This window comes from Tinamus guttatus, unplaced genomic scaffold (assembly GCF_059628265.1).
Source record: "Tinamus guttatus ecotype Peru unplaced genomic scaffold, ASM5962826v1 Tinamus_guttatus_pri_ptg000583l, whole genome shotgun sequence".
NCBI lineage: Eukaryota > Metazoa > Chordata > Aves > Tinamiformes > Tinamidae > Tinamus > Tinamus guttatus.
The window spans coordinates 1,340,879-1,357,726 of record NW_028289117.1 but is presented as its reverse complement, the minus strand read 5'-3'; the positions used below and the strand labels follow the sequence as shown (position 1 = coordinate 1,357,726).

Here is a 16,848-nt window from a genome sequence, read left to right as displayed (position 1 = left end):
AAGGATGATCAGGGGTCTGAACATCTGCCCTATGAGGAGAGGCTGAGAGAGCTGGGCCTGTTCAGCCTGGAGAAGAGAAGGCTGAGAGGGGACCTTATCAGCGTCTATAAGTACCTCAAGGGAGGCAGCGAGGAGGATGGTGCTGCTTTTTTTCACTGGTGGCCTTCAACAGAACTACAGGAAATGTCGGGAAACTGAAGCATCAAAAGTTCCACAGAAACTTAAGGAAAAATCTCTTAACAGTGAGGGTGACAGAGCACTGGAACAGGCTGCCCAGAGAGGTTGTGGAGTCTCCTTCTCTGGAAATCTTCAAAACCTGCTTGGATCCTGTGCCACATGCTCTAGGTGACTCTGCATGTGCGGGGGGCGGGGTTCGACTAGATGACCTCTAGAGGTCCCTTCCAACCTTAAGTATTCTGTGATTCTATACCTGTATTTTGAAACATCCAGTCTTAACCCACCAGTTACAGAATAGAGAATAAAAATATTTTCTGAAAAATAATGGGTAGCTATGCTAGAATTCATATTGAGGGCTTAAATAAGCAGCAAAACTGTTTAGAAGCCAAAGGACCTTAATATTGGCTCATGAATAAGCATGAAAATCCAAAATTAGGTGAACTACACTTTTGTATGTCACTCTAAAAACATTCCACCTCTTCTCTGATTCTCCATGCTTGTATTTTTTCAGAGTATAGACTGAAAATTAAGGTTTTTGACCATGATATATTATATTTATGCCATCTCCCATATTGCCTTCTATATATGCCTTATAAACTGTCTTATTTACTTGAAGCCAAATCTTTTAAATTCTTCCTCAGAGCTCACAGATTTTGCTTTAAGGTAAGATATCATAAACAGCTAAAAACATACAAACTCAAGTTTATGAGGTTTCTCTTTTCTGATGCATTATGATGGTCTGCTCTTTGTTTCTAACTATGAAGAAAGCCTTGACTTGGTAAAATGATAGTTCCATTGAGTTTCTACTAAAAAGTGCAGAAATTCCAGAAAGGAAAAATAATCCTGAAAAAATGTCTGCATAATACATAGTTTACTGATTTCTTTTGAAATGGTGCTGCATTTGATGTCCTATATTTTACAATGAAAGTGGCATATTGAAACTTAAGACGTCCAAATTTTGTCTTCTAATTATACAAAAGTATACCTGCCAAAAACTTTTTGTAGCTTGTATTTTGTATTCTCCTGTCCACAAAATCCAAGTAGCAATGATGCAGGGGAAAATCATAGCTGTGGTTTCACTAAAAGGACTTCTTTGGAGCCTGTATTTGTAGTTCCTTGGGAATTTGTCACGCATGTACCTGGTGTACCACCACATATGTGGAGTTTAGGCTTGATGCCCTCTGCCTTCAGGAGCATCAACATGATATGATTAGGGTGCTTTTGTTTTCTTGTTTGTTTCTTTTAATTAAGAAAATGTAGTAATAAAATGCTCTCCTTCACTTTGTGCCTTGTTATAGAAGACTATAACCCAGTAACCATACATAGACACATAATACATGGACGATGACGGCTTCTCAACAGAGGTGAAAGCAAAATAAAAAGATATGAAGGGCAACCTCCCTCCACCTCAGATATTTACAATTCTTCCTTTTTGACAGATCTTCACAGTGAAATGGGAAAATAACTTTTCCTGATAGAGAACTTAACCTGTACCCATTTTTAATATATCTAAACATCTAGACCCAGTATCCAAAACAGTACAAAGTCGCACTCTTGATAAGATTCCAACATGTTTTCACTAATAGCATAATAAAAACATTGTTGCTAGGGATAGAGCCTCATATACATTTCTATTTTCTTCCCTCCTCACTCCAAAAGAGAAAAGAAAGACCAGTCAATGTTTATTACCTTGGTTTCCTGATTTTATGAGCAGCATAGGGAAGATGCAAATGAAAATCTATTAAAACATCTTTAGCAGCCATATGCGCTACAGCTATATTTCCAGTGGCATGTTTTAATTGTTTATTTTCATTTCTGAAGTATATTTTTACGGGGCAGCAATAACTGCAGTTGAAAAAAAATCACTAGAGTATGCTGATTATGCCTTTTTTCTTGTATTTTTGAGAAGCAGATATGCAGGTATCTCTACTGCTCTTTGCCTACTCTTTACCTACCTCCGAACTCTTGTTAGGTATTTTTAAATTCAGGCATTCTACAGACAGAATTTGCAGGTGGTTCTCAGAGAGCTTTTTCCCCTCCAGCTAGCTGTGGAAAGGACAATGCAATTAATAACAGATGGTATGGAATGACCACGTCCTTGAGAGAATGTTGCATTGGCACCTCTTGCTAACTGTATCACATATAAAACAACTAAAAGCATCGTAAATCTAAAGTCAGGGACATTTTATGCAAGAGATCTCCTCCTTTTCCAGATGGTTAATTGCTCAGTTCTTGAAATATCTGTAACCTTGTGCCGCCCAAATTACTTCAGCTTAATTGCATTTTTAGTTTCTTCCTCCCTCTCCTTCCTTTTTCTCCTTTCTTTTTTTGTTTCCTGGGTCTGTAACAGTAATAGGGTTTTGTTAGGCTACCTATATCACTGACAGATCATCAAAGCTTCAGATCATTCAAAAGATGAACTTTGTTCAAAAATGATCAAAAAAAGGGGGTGGGGGTGGGAAGAAAAGAAAATGGTCAAACAGTCTAGATGTGCAAGGAATTTTTCTTTTACACAGTAATTAATCAGCAAAATAGAATTTCAGTGGGAAAAGTAGTAAAGGTTTGCTGAAATGTCAAACAGCCTAGTGCCTTGTCACCATATGTGGATCAAGAAGGGATCCTGCATTTTATTTGTTTTTTACCCTGTTGGGTAAATAGGCAGATTGCTTCTCAGGAAAGGATTTTTGTTTGTTTGTTTGCTTTGATTCTGCTCATATGATTAACTTACATCTTATTTTTGGTTTCTGGAGAAATGCATAAAGGCTGCTCAAGAAGAGATCAAGATCAAGAAGTCAGCTGGAGATATTATTTAAGGTATAGAATGATGGTACTGCTTCATGTAGGGAATGGCATCCAAAGCTGCAAGTAGCATGTCATCATACCATGGATTTTTAGACCCCAGGCATCTCCCTACTTCTACTTCTGTTTGTATGGTGATGATGAACTGAGAGATTTGGTCCTTGCTGATATTTCAGTAAGACAGAGTAGAGTCTGAAAGCATTATCCAAATTCAGCTTTGGTGTGTGCCTGTGAAAAGCTGCCAGATTATTATAACTCATTCCTCAGACACCTGTCATATCCTTTGGTTATCTCTTGCTTCATGTCAAATTTGCAGAATGATCTACAGAAGAGGTCTGCCCTGGACAAGAGTGTATCAGTAGGGGCTCCTGAGGAAGATGTACACTGAACTGGGAAGTACTACTTCTGAATTTAAGTCTCATTTCTTCTACTGACTTTTTAAATTACTATTGGCAATTTGCTTCAGTTGTCTATGTTTTTGTTCCTGCTCCATATTCTGGCCTCTTTAAATTGCAGGCTCTTGAATTGTGACAGTTTTGGAGGCACAAAAGTAGGATGCTGGTAGAAAGCATAATAACATTAGTAACATAACAAAGAACTTTGTCAAAGAGCCTTTTAAAATATACTTCAAAAGTCATGTGTCAATATCAACACTGCTCTGGGAAAAAAAAGATATACAAAAGGTTTTCAGATGCTACTTAAGGTTGCAATAAAGGATGTTCCTAAAATTTAAGCTTTGTGCTCTGCACCCTAAAACAAAACCTAAAATGTCCGTAAATTTCCTTGTTGCCAAACTCATCTGAAACTTTCTTGTTATCCACTTTATAAAAGTTCTTAAATGAGTTTTCTCACATAGCTCTGTTAAAAGTAAAAAGAGCTAACTCTGTTCCTACATAAGTCGATAATAAGATCTTCATAGGTTCACCAAGTGAAGAGAAAACACGACAGAAAATGCATTTTAGAATCTATGTATGCAAATGACTGAAGGAAACCAGTAAACAAAACAAACCTCAGTGTCAGGAAGAAAAATGGCAAGTGTCTGAAGTCCAATAAGAAAACAGTCATATAAAACAAGTAAACACATGGGAATTAGATGAGAACTGTTGGGATATCTTACTTAATAACTCAATATCAGCCTAAATATTAGGCTACTAACCACCAGCAGCTAATCCTTCAAAACGAGCAGCGATGGCTGACTGTACAGCCGCAGTGTCATATGCTGATCCTTCACCATTTGTGGCACCAGCTTATTCTGAATCGTGAGGAAAAGTTTCTAAATGGCCATGCAGGGAGTTTGTGAAAGCACACGAGTATAGAACAGAATTCAAGAACTGACCTTTTCGTCTCCCTTTCAACCAGCCTGAGAGTGAGAAGGAAATCACAGATTAAGGAAGTGAATTCTGCTCCCAGAGCTCACTCCCCTGGAATTTGTTCAAGTCCAAGAACTAGTTCTACAGAGAGTCACCAAATGGTCTCATCCTTGTGATATGCTTGCTTATGAGATTTGAACCTGTTGAAAAGGTTCCTTCCGTTATCCACAATGAGCTGGAGCCTCAGCAGGGCCCAGTAGAGGGTCACGATTCCCTCCCCTTGACCTGTCAGCAACGCTGCTCCTCCCACACCCACAACACCACTGGCCTTCTTGGCCACTCACACACATAGCAGGCTCCTAGGCACCTTGGTGACCACCAGGACCCCCAGGTCCTGCTGTGCACAGCCTCTCTACACCAAGTCACCCAGATATCTGCTGAAGAAGCTCACCAGGACTGGACTCACACCGCAGACACAACTTATCACAGCCCTTCTTGTACAAAGTGCTCCTGTTGCACCGGGGCCAGACAGACCTGGAGGTAAAGGCACCACAACCGAGCTTGGGAGAAGCACATGAAGCAGCACCAAGAGAGCCTGGGATAGTAGTCTCACCTTTCCTGTGGCCCATGAGGCCAAGCCCCGAGTACTGCCCTGAGAGGTACAGTATACCTGGCTTGCTCCTCCATCTTCAAAGGAGCTCTACTCCTTATACCAAGGGGGCTACAGGAAGCAACTGGCATCAGAGCCACATCCCTGCAAGGGCAAAGGAGAGCGCCCATTACAGCACATCCAGCTGCAGCTCTGGCTCACACAGTACAGGGCATAAAAGACCTTACCTAGAAATCAGCCTATCACAAGCTCATGCCTACCCTCACCCCAAGAAAATGCATCAACAGGGAGAAGCGAAGCTCTGCGGGCCAATGGAAGTCCTGTAAGTCACTCTTGCACCAGGAAGCTTCTGCCAAAAACACGTTGATGCAGTGTGAAAAAGAAAGAAAAAAACGATGATAGTGTTTTGTGTTCTTGCAGACAAACTCTTTGAGGTGCAGGTACACATGGGTTCCTTGATTTCTGTTATTCAGCCAGCAACATGGAGACACTCTAATTTCATTGTGTGCCTTCCTTGCTTCTCCTCCTTCTTGGTTCTGGGCAGAGCACAGACAGGAGGAGATAGGAAGAGCTGGAGCCTAACAGGAGCAGCAGCCCACCACACCACAGGCTCAGGCTGGCTGCCAGCAAGTATGCCAGGCGCGCGTAGCTCTGATCGGGCAGCAGCCACAGCAGCACACGGTAGAGCAGCTGCTGGTCCTACTGGAACGTGTAGAGCACCGCAGCGCCGAGCACGAATCCAGACACCAATTGTAGGGTGACCAAGAGGACCTCGAAGTTCCTGAGAGACAGCGGAGGGACAGGAGGTGAGGCAGGGCTCGCGCATCCTTCCCTCTCCTGCCCCGCTCCCACTGATGGCCTGCAGGGGCCCCTCGGTGAAGCCCACCCTCTGCCCCCCAGGCACTGCTTGTCGCACTTGAGGAGCAGGGACTCGAAGGCAACTCGCTGCAAACATGTAGAGATCCTGCCTGATCCCTTTACCATTTCCTCCTTTTTCCTGCAGGTCAAAAGCGAGTCACAGTTCTTGTAGAGCCATCTCCAAGCTGCACACTGCCCTCTCCCCAGCAAGACTCCAAAGGCAACTGCAGGCCTTGCAGCTGCCCCTCCTGCTTACCAGCTGGCATTCCAGCAGCTCTGGCAGCACACACCCCTCCAGCTCAGCCTGCTGCTCCATGTGCTGCTTGCTGCAGGCTACAGGGCTTGGTGAGTCCACGACCTACCTTCAGGAGCACTGCGGTTCCCCTCCACAACACACTGCTGTCCCCTGGCATGCATGGGCTCTCCAGTTTGGAGGCGTGCAACACAAACTCTCCCATTCCCTCCCCGGGGCCGGAACTGCCATTTGCTGGGACTCCAGGGGTGGTGCAGAGTCCCTATGAAGCTCTGTGGGAAGAAGCATCCCCAAGCTCCACTCACTATCCATTTTCCAGCTCCTCCACTTCTTCTTCAAGCTGCCCAGTTGCAGCACGCAGTTCCTTTGGAGTGGGAAAGATCATGCTCCATGTACCTGCTGCAGCCTCCTCCACAGCACCCGGCTGGTGAGCACCCACAGCCCTCTACCCTCATCCTCACAGCACTACCTTTGTCTGCTCCTCCTCCTCACGCAGCTGTTCTTGCAGCTGGGCTGAGTGCTCTTTCTCCTGCCGCACATGGGAAACCCAATGCAGGGGGCAGAGCTGGCAGCTCCCTCTGTGTCCAGCTCCCCTCACTGAGACTGTGTCCCCCCACAACTGCCCTGCTCCAGGGCACACGAGGGAATGGCGACACACAAGGCCAGCCAAAGGCAAGTCATGGCTCCAAGGGGCAACAGCCTTCCCCCAGCAGGCGCACGCCTGGTCAAGGGAGTGCACAGCTCACACTCGTCCATGCTCCCTGCCAAGACAGCTCCTCCTGTGTCCCATACCTTGGCCAGCTCCTGCTGCCTCCTCACTCTCTCCTCCTGAACCATCTGCAAGTCCTCCTGCAGAAGACCCAAAGAGGGGCAGAGGGAGGGAGAGAGAGGAAAGCAAGAGGAAAAGGAAAAGGCATAGGAAGAGAAAAAGGCGAGGAAAGCGTGAAGGAAAAGGAGAGAGCGGAGGAGAAGCAGAGGGGGAGTGAGAGAAAGAGGGAATAAAAGAGGGAGGGCATCAGCAGAATCCAGAAAGGCATCAGGAGTCTCCCATTAGATCTCCTCCTGGCAGCAGCACCATGTACCCTCTCAGATACGCTGGGCATGGGCCTGCCTCCTGACACCCTGCTCCAATAGCTCCTGAGGGCAGGCCCACATCCCCAGGCTAGCTGACCTTCAACTGAGGCAGCAGCTGCTCCAGATGCTGGAGCTTGTCGCCCCTTTTTTATCTTCGACAAGAGCAAAGGTCTCCCTGCCCAGCTCCTGCACTGCCTCCTGCAGCTCCTGCTTCTCCTGCTTCTGTGTGGGGAAGGCCCACAGCAAGGCTTCAGAACAGGGCACCAAAGGCCCAGGACACGTCTGGGGCCGGAACAGCCCCAAGCTGGTGCAGCAGCTCTGCTCCATGCCTACCGCAAATTCAATTTATTCAACAGTGACCTGGATGGAGGCACAGAGTGCTCTCTCAGCAAGTTTGCTGATGATACCAAACTGGGAGGAGTAGCTGATACCCCAGAGGGCTGCGCTGCCATCCAGAGGGTCCTGGACAGACTGGACAACTGGGCGGTGAAAAACCTCATGAAATTCAACAAGGCCAAGTGCAAGGTCCTGCACTTGGGGAGGCATATCCCCAGACACCAGTACAGGCTGAGGACTGACCTATTGGAGAGCAGCTCTCCGGAGAAAGACCTGGGTGTCATGGTGGACAACAAGGTGACTATGAGGCAGCAGTGTGCCCTCGTGGCCAAGAAGGCCCATGGGATTCTGGGGTGCATTAAGAAGAGCATCTCCAGCAGGTCAGGAGTGGTGATCAAACCCCTCTACTCAGCCATGGTGAGGCCGCATCTAGAGTATTGTGTCCAGTTCTGGGCTCCACAGTACAAGAGGGATGTGGAGCTGCTGGAGAGAGTTCAGCTCAGGGCTATGAGGATGATCAGGGGCCTGGAACATCTGCCCTATGAGGAGAGGCTGAGGGAGCTGGGCCTGTTCAGCCTGAAGAAGAGAGGGCTGAGAGGGGATCTAATCAGTGTCTCTAAGTACCTCGAGGGAGGGAGTGAAGAGGACAGGGCCAATCTCTTTTCAGTGGTGGCCACTGACAGAACTACAGGAAAACTGTAGCCAGAAACAGGAAAATTGTAGCCAGAAACTAAAGCATCAAGAATTCCACAGGAACTTAAGGAAAAAAAAATTAACAGTGAGGGTGACAGAGCACTGGAACTAGTTGCCTAGAGAGATTGTGGATTCTCCTTCTCCGGAGATCTTCAAAACCCGCTTGGACGCAGTCCTGTGCCATGTGCTCTAGGTGACCCTGCGTGTGCGGAGGGGGTTGGGCTAGATGACTTCTAGAGCTCCCTTCCAACCTTAATTATTCTATTTAGTCCATTGGTTTTTATTCTCATAGCTTTAAAGACGCTGAAAAAAGATATACTGTGTGGGAGAAAGGTCTATTTGCAGTTAGTCTAGCTCTGAGGGAAGCCAAACAACTGGCAACAACCTATAGTGCTCATATAGAGGCCCATTTAGAGTAATTAAAGCAGTTTTGGCAGGAAACCCATCGCCTGATGGGGTGGCTCAGAGAGCCTCTGTGTGAAAATGATATGCACAAATAGAACACTAGTGTGAAATTTTTTTCTGTACACATATTTAACACAAGATGAACTAGATTGCATAGAGAAACACCTGGTTATTACCTGTAATACAAGTAGCTCCTCCGTTTTCTGGACAATTGCAGAATGTCTGGCTTATGGATGCCTCTTCAAAGCAAGAGGGAAAAATTCAGAAATACCAAGCTGTAGCACTTTGGATAGATACCGAGGAACAGATCATTACTGAAGGGAAATGTAGTGCACAAGTAGGAGAACTAATCACTATGTGGAGTGTTTTCCAGCATGAGACTCCATCTGCTTCTTCTGTCTATATTTATACTGACTCCTAGGTTGTGTTTAAAGGCTGCACTGAGTGGCTTCCATTCTGGGAACAAAATGGGAAGTCAATAGAATATCTGTATGGCAAAAGGAAAAGTGCCAGGATATTCTTACCATTGCTAGACATGGGAAATTGGCAGTAGCCTGGGTAGTATCTCATCAAGTAGATGACACTCCGGTGAACCAACGGAATGCCAAGGTGGATGAACTAGCCTGGGTGTCTCCCCTACAAAGCTCCCAGAGAGCAGAAAATTGGGAATGTCTGCTGGAAAGACTACATGTAAAATGGAAACATTCAGGAGTTAAAGACCTAGCTTATGAGGCGCAAGCCCAAAGCTGGCTGGCTACTACAGGAAACTTGCGTATCTTCTTGACAACAATGCTGTGTCGGTGTGGACAGACTCCCTCTGGGGGGTGACACCCTGCACTTAAGAGAGGGAAAGGCCTGTAGGAGGCCTGGCAGGTTGATTACATCAACCCCTTTCGAAGGTCAGAGAGAAAGCACTGTGTACTGGCCGGTGTGCAGATAGTATCCAGACTAGTGCAAACTAAAGCATGTGCTAAGGCAGCGGGAGAAAACAATAAAGGCTCTGAAAGAATGGTTTAGAATTTTCCCCAAACCACAGTCAATTCAATCAGATAACGGCTGACATTTCAGAGCCAAAGTGGTCCAGGAATGAGCAGCCCAGGAGGAAATTTTGTGGGTGTTTCATACTTTGTATTACCCACAAGTGAATGGAACCGTAGAAAGAACGAATGGTCTATTGAAACGATTCCCCAAACCGCATGAGCCAGGATGGGCCAAGCGAGTATGGGATGTAGTAACCAGCCTTAACAACTGCTGGGGAATAAATGGATGCCCAGCAATCACAGCATTTTGTCCAAAAGCTCCAATGATTATACCAGACCCACATGACCCTGATCATCCATCTCATTCCCCAGGACAACCCGTCTTGGTTGATCTCCCCACCATGGGGGGCAGTACCACTGATGCTGGACACCCCATTAAACAAATACACCTGGAAAGCAAAAGACGCCTATGGGAAAATTCGTAAGATTCACACTAAATTGATTGTTCTTTCTAACCTGAGAAGTGAATTTGTCTTTTGTTTTTAGGAGGAAGCAAGCAACCCCAATATACCCATGGAAAATGTGAAGCAGATGCCAATTTTAATATAATTTGGTTAAAATGTGTGTGTTGTTTTTACTTATATTGTTTCGAGGCTTTATCTGTAAAAAGGAAGAGAAGTCAACTCTCCTAAATCCCCCCAACCTATATGGTCCATTTAAGGATAACGATTTTTTTTTTTTTTTAGCAAGAGCTGTATATCAAACTTTTAATCTCAGTCATTGTTGGGATTGTGAAGATCCTCTGGGGTTGTCAAGCTGGCCATGGGCCTCTACATCCCTTACTCCAGCATGAATTGTAAGCAACTATAGCTAAACTGGGATGATCCCCCCCCCACCAGGGATGACAGTGAAACATGGCCAATTCAGTTTCCTGCTGCGGGAAAATATTGCTTGAATCACAACCAGAAAGGAAGGGTTGATGTGGGAGAAAGCAGATGTCAATGGACACTCACATGTAAGTTAGTTATTGAAAATAAAGGTGTTTATATATAGATGTGGCTTGATGAAATGGGGAGCAACAAACTGTTTAAGGGATTTTGGTCGAACAAAAATGAAACCCTAGTCCTTCAATGACCTGGAAATCAAATTTACAGACCAATCTGTCATCGAGAGAACAATACTGGTGCCTGGTATTGCACTACCCGGATAAACAACTACCTGAGCACCTTTTTTGGTCCTTGGTAAATGATAACATGACTTATTTCCAATTCCCAGAGGTTGCAACAGCACCATTTGCTGATGGCACCAAGGCCAAAAAGGGCCATTATTCCATTTGTGGACATAGTGCCTACAAACAACTACCAGCAAATGGGTCAGGGGTATACTATGCAGGAATTATCTGACCTCTGTTTTTCCTTCTTTCAGAGACAGGTGGTCCTTGATTGGGGGTAAGACTATACGATAATTTAGGGGACAGAAGGGTTGCCTGTGACAAGCGATCTGTTGAGGTTAATACAGGTGGAACACAAAGGGAGGGGAAAATGAGCGGTCTCCTGAAAGAATAATAAAGCATCATGGGCCTGCTACTTGGAATCCCAGTAAACTAGTATCAGGCCAAGAGAATCTATTTCCAATTTGAACCGCATAATCCACTTGCAAGCCATTTTGGAAATTACTACCAATAAAACTGCCAATGGCATAGACCTTTCAACTCAACAGATGCGCACTGCAATCCCTAAACACCGCATGCTTTTGGATTATTTACTAGCTGAAGTAGAGTATGTAGGAAACTAAATGTCTCCAGTTGTTGCTTGAAAATAGATGATATAGAATCATAGAATCATAGAATGCTTAGGGTTGGAAGGGACCTCTAGAGATCATCTAGTCCAACCCCCCTGCATACGCAGGGACACCTAAAGCACGTGGCACAGGACTGCATCCAAGCGGGTTTTGAAGATCTCCAGAGAAGGAGACTCCACAACCTCTCTGGGCAGCCTGTTCCAGTGCTCTGTCACCCTCACTGTTAAGAATTTTTTCCTTAAGTTCCTATGGAATTTTTGATGTTTCAGTTTCCGGCCATTTCCTCTAGTCCTATCAGTGGCCACCACTGAAAAGAGACCATCCCCGTCCTCTGCACTCCCTCCCTTGAGGTATTTATATACACTGATTAGATCCCCTCTCAGCCTTCTCTTCTCCAGGCTGAACAGGCCCAGCTCACTCAGCCTCTCCTCATACGGCAGATGTTCCAGGCCCCTGATCATCCTTGTAGCCCTGCGCTGGACTCTCTCCAGCAGCTCCACATCCCTCTTGTACTGTGGAGCCCAGAACTGGACACAGTACTCCAGATGCGGCCTCACCAGGGCTGAGTAGAGGGGCAGGATCACCTCCCTCGACCTGCTAGAGATGCTCTTCTTAATGCAGCCCAGGATCCCATTGGCCTTCTTGGCCACGAGGGCACACTGCTGCCTCATGGTCAACTTGTCATCCACCATGACACCCAGGTCTTTCTCCGCAGAGCTGCTCTCCAGAAGGTCGGTCCCCAGCCTGTACTGGTGTCTGGGGTTATTCCTCCCCAGGTGCAGGACCTTGCACTTGGCCTTGTTGAATTGCATGAGGTTTTTCACCGCCCAGTTGTCCAGTCTGTCCAGGTCCCTCTGGATGGCAGCACAGCCCTCTGGGGTATCGGCTACTCCTCCCAGTTTGGTATCATCAGCAAACTTGCTGAGGGAGCACTCTGTGCCTTCATCCAGGTCATTGATGAATAAATTGAACAGGACTGGACCAAGGACTGACCCCTGGGGGACCCCACTAGCCACAGGCCTCCAACTAGACTCTGCACTGCTGATCACCACTCTCTGGGCCCTGCCATCCAGCCAGTTCCTAATCCATCTCACTGTCCACTCATCTATCCCACACTTCCGGAGCTTGCCCAGGAGAATGTTGTGAGGGACGGTGTCAAAAGCCTTGGTGTCAAAGGCGAGGTAGTTCTTCAACTGACCACAGATATTAGGATATTAGCCCATGTCCCCGTTCAATCATGGAATGGCTAGAATGGCGAAATATGATTTTGGTTACCAGGAGTACCATGGGTAAAGCAGCTTTTATTTTACCTGTTATGCGCGTTTGCCGCCTTGGTATTTTTGTCATGCATCATCGCTTGTTTTATTCAATTAATCTAACATGTTGTATCTAATATGTGGTTTTTATCCACGTGAAGCACATTTGTGTTGTTCACCAAAGCTGACAGCTGCATCTAGTATTATTGAGGTAGAAGCTTCCAGGACTAAACTATACATGCGCCCTGGGCTGCAGGGTGTAGACACTCGGTTTCTTGCTGCATATCCAGATCCTGATCCAGGCGACAAATGCAGCCACCAATGCCGCAACAGCCTATCAGCTTTGCTGAAGGGAAAAACTGCAAAAGAAAAGGCAAAATGCTTGTAACATTTTTGTTTTGGGGCATTTGTCTTGGTAACTGTACACATCTCTACATCTTCTCTCACCCTTTGTCCTTCTTATGGCGGTAACCTTGTTTTACATACATAGTTTGATGCTGTAGATATTTGAATGATCATTCTGGAGAGTTAAGGTTCTATTTTTAGTCGTTCCTGTAAAAAGTCTTCTGACTCGCCTAGCAGACAGTATGTCCAGAGTTTTATATGATGACATAGCTTTTAAGTGTTTGGAAAAAAAAAAAATACTGTTGAATGCGTTTCTTCCTTCTTTCCCTCTCGTACCTTTGTCTTTCATACTGCCATGAGAACAGCAATGTTGAGCCACAGGGTGGTGTTTTTCGACTGCGTTTGCCTCAACATTGTTGCTGCACCATTACAATTCCTGGCCTCGTGTTTTGCCAAATCGACCCGGCGGGGCATGGGGTGGGGAGGGTGACGGAAAGAACCAGACACCAAGGGAAAGGATAGTCGTGTTTACTATTAATATCAAATAATACAGAAATGAAAGGATACATCCAACAAAGCAATAAGCTTACTATGCGCTGCATTTTAACAACAGACAAAACAAGCAAAGTAATGCACTTAGTAGTACTATACAAGCAAGGACACAGTGTTTATACATCACCGATTCCATCAATACATTACCATCATCCAGATCTGCAGTTGCTGGGGAGACCCTGTTGCAGCGAGGATTTGGAGAGCCTTCTCGGCAATTGGGAGGTCTCATGCGGTGCGTCCACCCAGCAGGTCTCCAAAGTTGCAGCAAGAGGGTCCAGAGTAAATAGAACCGAATCAGCAAATCATGATAACTTGCATTCTCTTTGTGAGCAGTAACATTCGGTGTGGCATACATTCCCTATCATCTGGGACCGGGACTTGGCCAGAGCCCAGGCCTCGGATGGGAGGGTTCCCTCTAAGGTCTTGTATGAGACAAAAGAGACAATTTTATCAGCATACATGCAGGGTGGCCTAAGCAGTCTGGCAGGCCTACGTGCAAGTTAGCATAAGCAATTTACAGGCAAGTTCTGTGTACTTTTACAAAGGCAGAGTCACTTGGGCCTGTGATTCAGGCCCTAATACAATCAGTCCTTTGACTTACAGGCGAATCATGGCTGTTCTACAAGTGTAGCATGTATCGTTGGTTGATCCGTTTCTTCATGTATGTCTCTTTGGTCACTGATCCACCACCTAGGGGATATTGGTTGGGCTATCCAAGGCCAATCTTCCACTCCACCTGGGCTCCCACAAGCCCAGCAGTTGCTGAGATTGAACATGTTTGTCACTGTTTCCCCTGAGGATAAAAACCTATTTTCCCAATTCCTAACTGGGTTGTAATGGTAAAACATTATTTACAATATATATTTACAATATATATTTACAATATATATTTACAATATATATTTACAATATATATTTACAATAGCCTCATCATTTCAGTCCTTCTTGTCCTTCACAGAAGTTGGTTTTTCAGACCAGGTGTCATGGATAATATCTTTTTCTGAAGGAGCCGTGGTGGAAAACAGTTTGATTCGGCCATGCAGTCAAGACAAAATCCCATACCAAGGCCAAGCATTCAACGATGCACTTCTTGTTTTTTTTTTTTTACCATCTAGATATTCTTGCAAATAACATTTTGTTGCGGAAAAATGTTCTCATTTTTCTTGCCCATTCATCAAGACAGTGTTAGATTCCTTCCTATTTCCTTCCAAGACACTGTCCTTGGCTTTCCTTAGGCCCTTCTGCTCTGCTTAAAGGAGTCTTAAATGACAAAAGAGCAGCATCTTACAATGATCTTGGCGGGGGGGGGGGGGGGGGGGGGGCGGAATGTTCAATCACAAGTTACTTACCCTGTCGCTCATGCCAACAGCATGTTGCTTGGCCTACGCTTGCCTCCTAGATGACCCTCAGACAGAGAGGTGGCCATCACTCACATCAAGGTCTGGCATGGCATGTGTCCCCACCGCTCAACGCCTAATGGGTTGCAGCCAACAGCGGAGCTCAATGTTCTTCTTGGTGGCAAACACAGAGGCCAACCCAGTCTTGCCCTTGACTATGGTAGGAGGTGCTAAGCCAGACCCAGGCTTTTCAACTGGTCATTAAGGTAGTGTCTCACCTGCCTCATTCAGTGGCAAGTCACTATCATGGCAACACACACACAGATTTGCATTAATAGTATAACCACAACAGGATGAAGCAGTGCATTGAAGATGCTGGTCACTGCGGGTGACCAGCCAAAGAAAATTTCCCATCATTGGTGGCCTTCCACCCTCTTAATCCATTCCATGACCTGCTTTATCACATTGCCATCATGATGCACAGTTATCAAGATCTTTTTTAGACTTTGTGTTTTCTAATAGCTGTTGTAAATTTGCATGCTCTAACATCTCTTTTACAAGTGACAAATCCATACCCATTGGGGCCACATTTATACTATGATATAGGGTATAGTTTCTAATTAGAAGTTGACTGGTAAGCATGGGTGGCTTATACACAAAATCATAGCCTCTATCAATAACTGCACTGCAAGCACACATATTAGAGTCATTAAACACAGTTTGGTTATAACTTAGATCAATTAGTATGTATTTACACATTGTTCTAAAACATGTACATCCTTTCCTTACACAAGCTAATGCAGTTTTGTTATTACTCTGTGAATGCATCTCAGAATGGCACATGATACCTCTTTGGTGTCAAAGCAAACATCGCTCACCTTAAGGGCATCATCTTTGCATATGAACGCCAGCCCTCGCTCTAAAATACAGGCTTCTAAATCTACTGATTGCATTTTTTTTTATCAGACACTTTTGCCTACATTCAGTGGTCCAGGGGTAAACCACAGATTCGTTGGTATTAATTCCTAGGACTAAATGGGGTAAACCTCCTCCATGGTGGCATCCGTCATGGTCAGTACGTAGGCGATGACTGCATTGAGGACCTGGTCATGAGTGAAGTTTGCAAGTCTCCACCATGCTTGATGCTGTCACTCTTTCTCCATGGCCGCATCCCACATGATCTTTCAGATCTTGGTGGGGAATTCCGTTGTCCCCGTTTCTCAACGTACCTGCAATGACACTCTGCACCCATCTCTGGGCCTGGATGCAACTGGAAGGACGGACACGTTATTTTGTTCAATTCCCATTGCTTGCAGCAACAGTTGGTGATCTTTCTCACTTATCTGTTCCCAGGTATGCAACACACCTGACATGAGCCACTGCCTCATTCAAATTCATATTTCTTCCTCATTACTTTATATGGTGGGGTTAAGATTTGTCCTAACTGCAAGACACGTTGTCTCCAAAAACCAAATAATCCAATGAATCTTTGGTCCTTTTCTTTTGTTGTTGTTTTGTGGCACTGCAAAATCTAAAATTTCCTGTACAGCTTTGGGTAATATATCTCGATGCCTACACTGCCATGGAATTCATAAAAATTTCACTGTTTGCGATGGTCCTTGAATTTTGGTAGAATTAATTTCCCAGCCTTTCTTTCTCATGCAATCCACAATTAATTCAAGAACTTGTAGCACTTCCTCCTCATTGCTCCCCTGGATCAAGATATCATCTATATAATGAAATAACTGCATATGCGGGGGCAGCTTTATCTCATCCAAATGCTCAGCTACTGTTCAATGACAGATGTTTAGACAGTGCAACCATCTCTGGGGAATCCTGGTGAATGAACATAGTCGCCCCTGCCAAGTAAAGGTGAACTGCTCCCAATGTTCCTCAGCAACAGGTATGGTAAAGAAAGCATTAGTCAAATCAATTACTGCATACCAAGTTCTGGAATGTTTCTGGATTTTTTCTATCAAGGTGACAGTATCTGGTACAGCTGCTGTAACAGGTAGGATGTGTTTGTTTATTTCTCTGAAATCCATAGTCATTCTCCACGACCC

The 16,848-nt window shown here is 45.2% G+C and overlaps 1 protein-coding gene and 1 pseudogene across 1 annotated transcript; one reads left to right on the top strand and one right to left on the bottom strand.

Annotated features, from left to right (window-relative positions):
- Nucleotides 1–1,521: 1,521 nt before the first annotated feature.
- LOC148592475 (uncharacterized) lies at nucleotides 1,522–8,119 on the top strand. Its single transcript, XM_088534669.1, has 3 exons — nucleotides 1,522–1,541; nucleotides 3,073–3,161; nucleotides 7,458–8,119. Exons 1-3 carry the CDS (start codon nucleotides 1,522–1,524, stop codon nucleotides 8,117–8,119), a joined length of 771 nt encoding a protein of 256 aa, XP_088390795.1.
- A 6,826-nt stretch (nucleotides 8,120–14,945) lies between these two features.
- LOC148592474 (uncharacterized) lies at nucleotides 14,946–16,173 on the bottom strand (annotated as a pseudogene).
- Nucleotides 16,174–16,848: the final 675 nt, after the last annotated feature.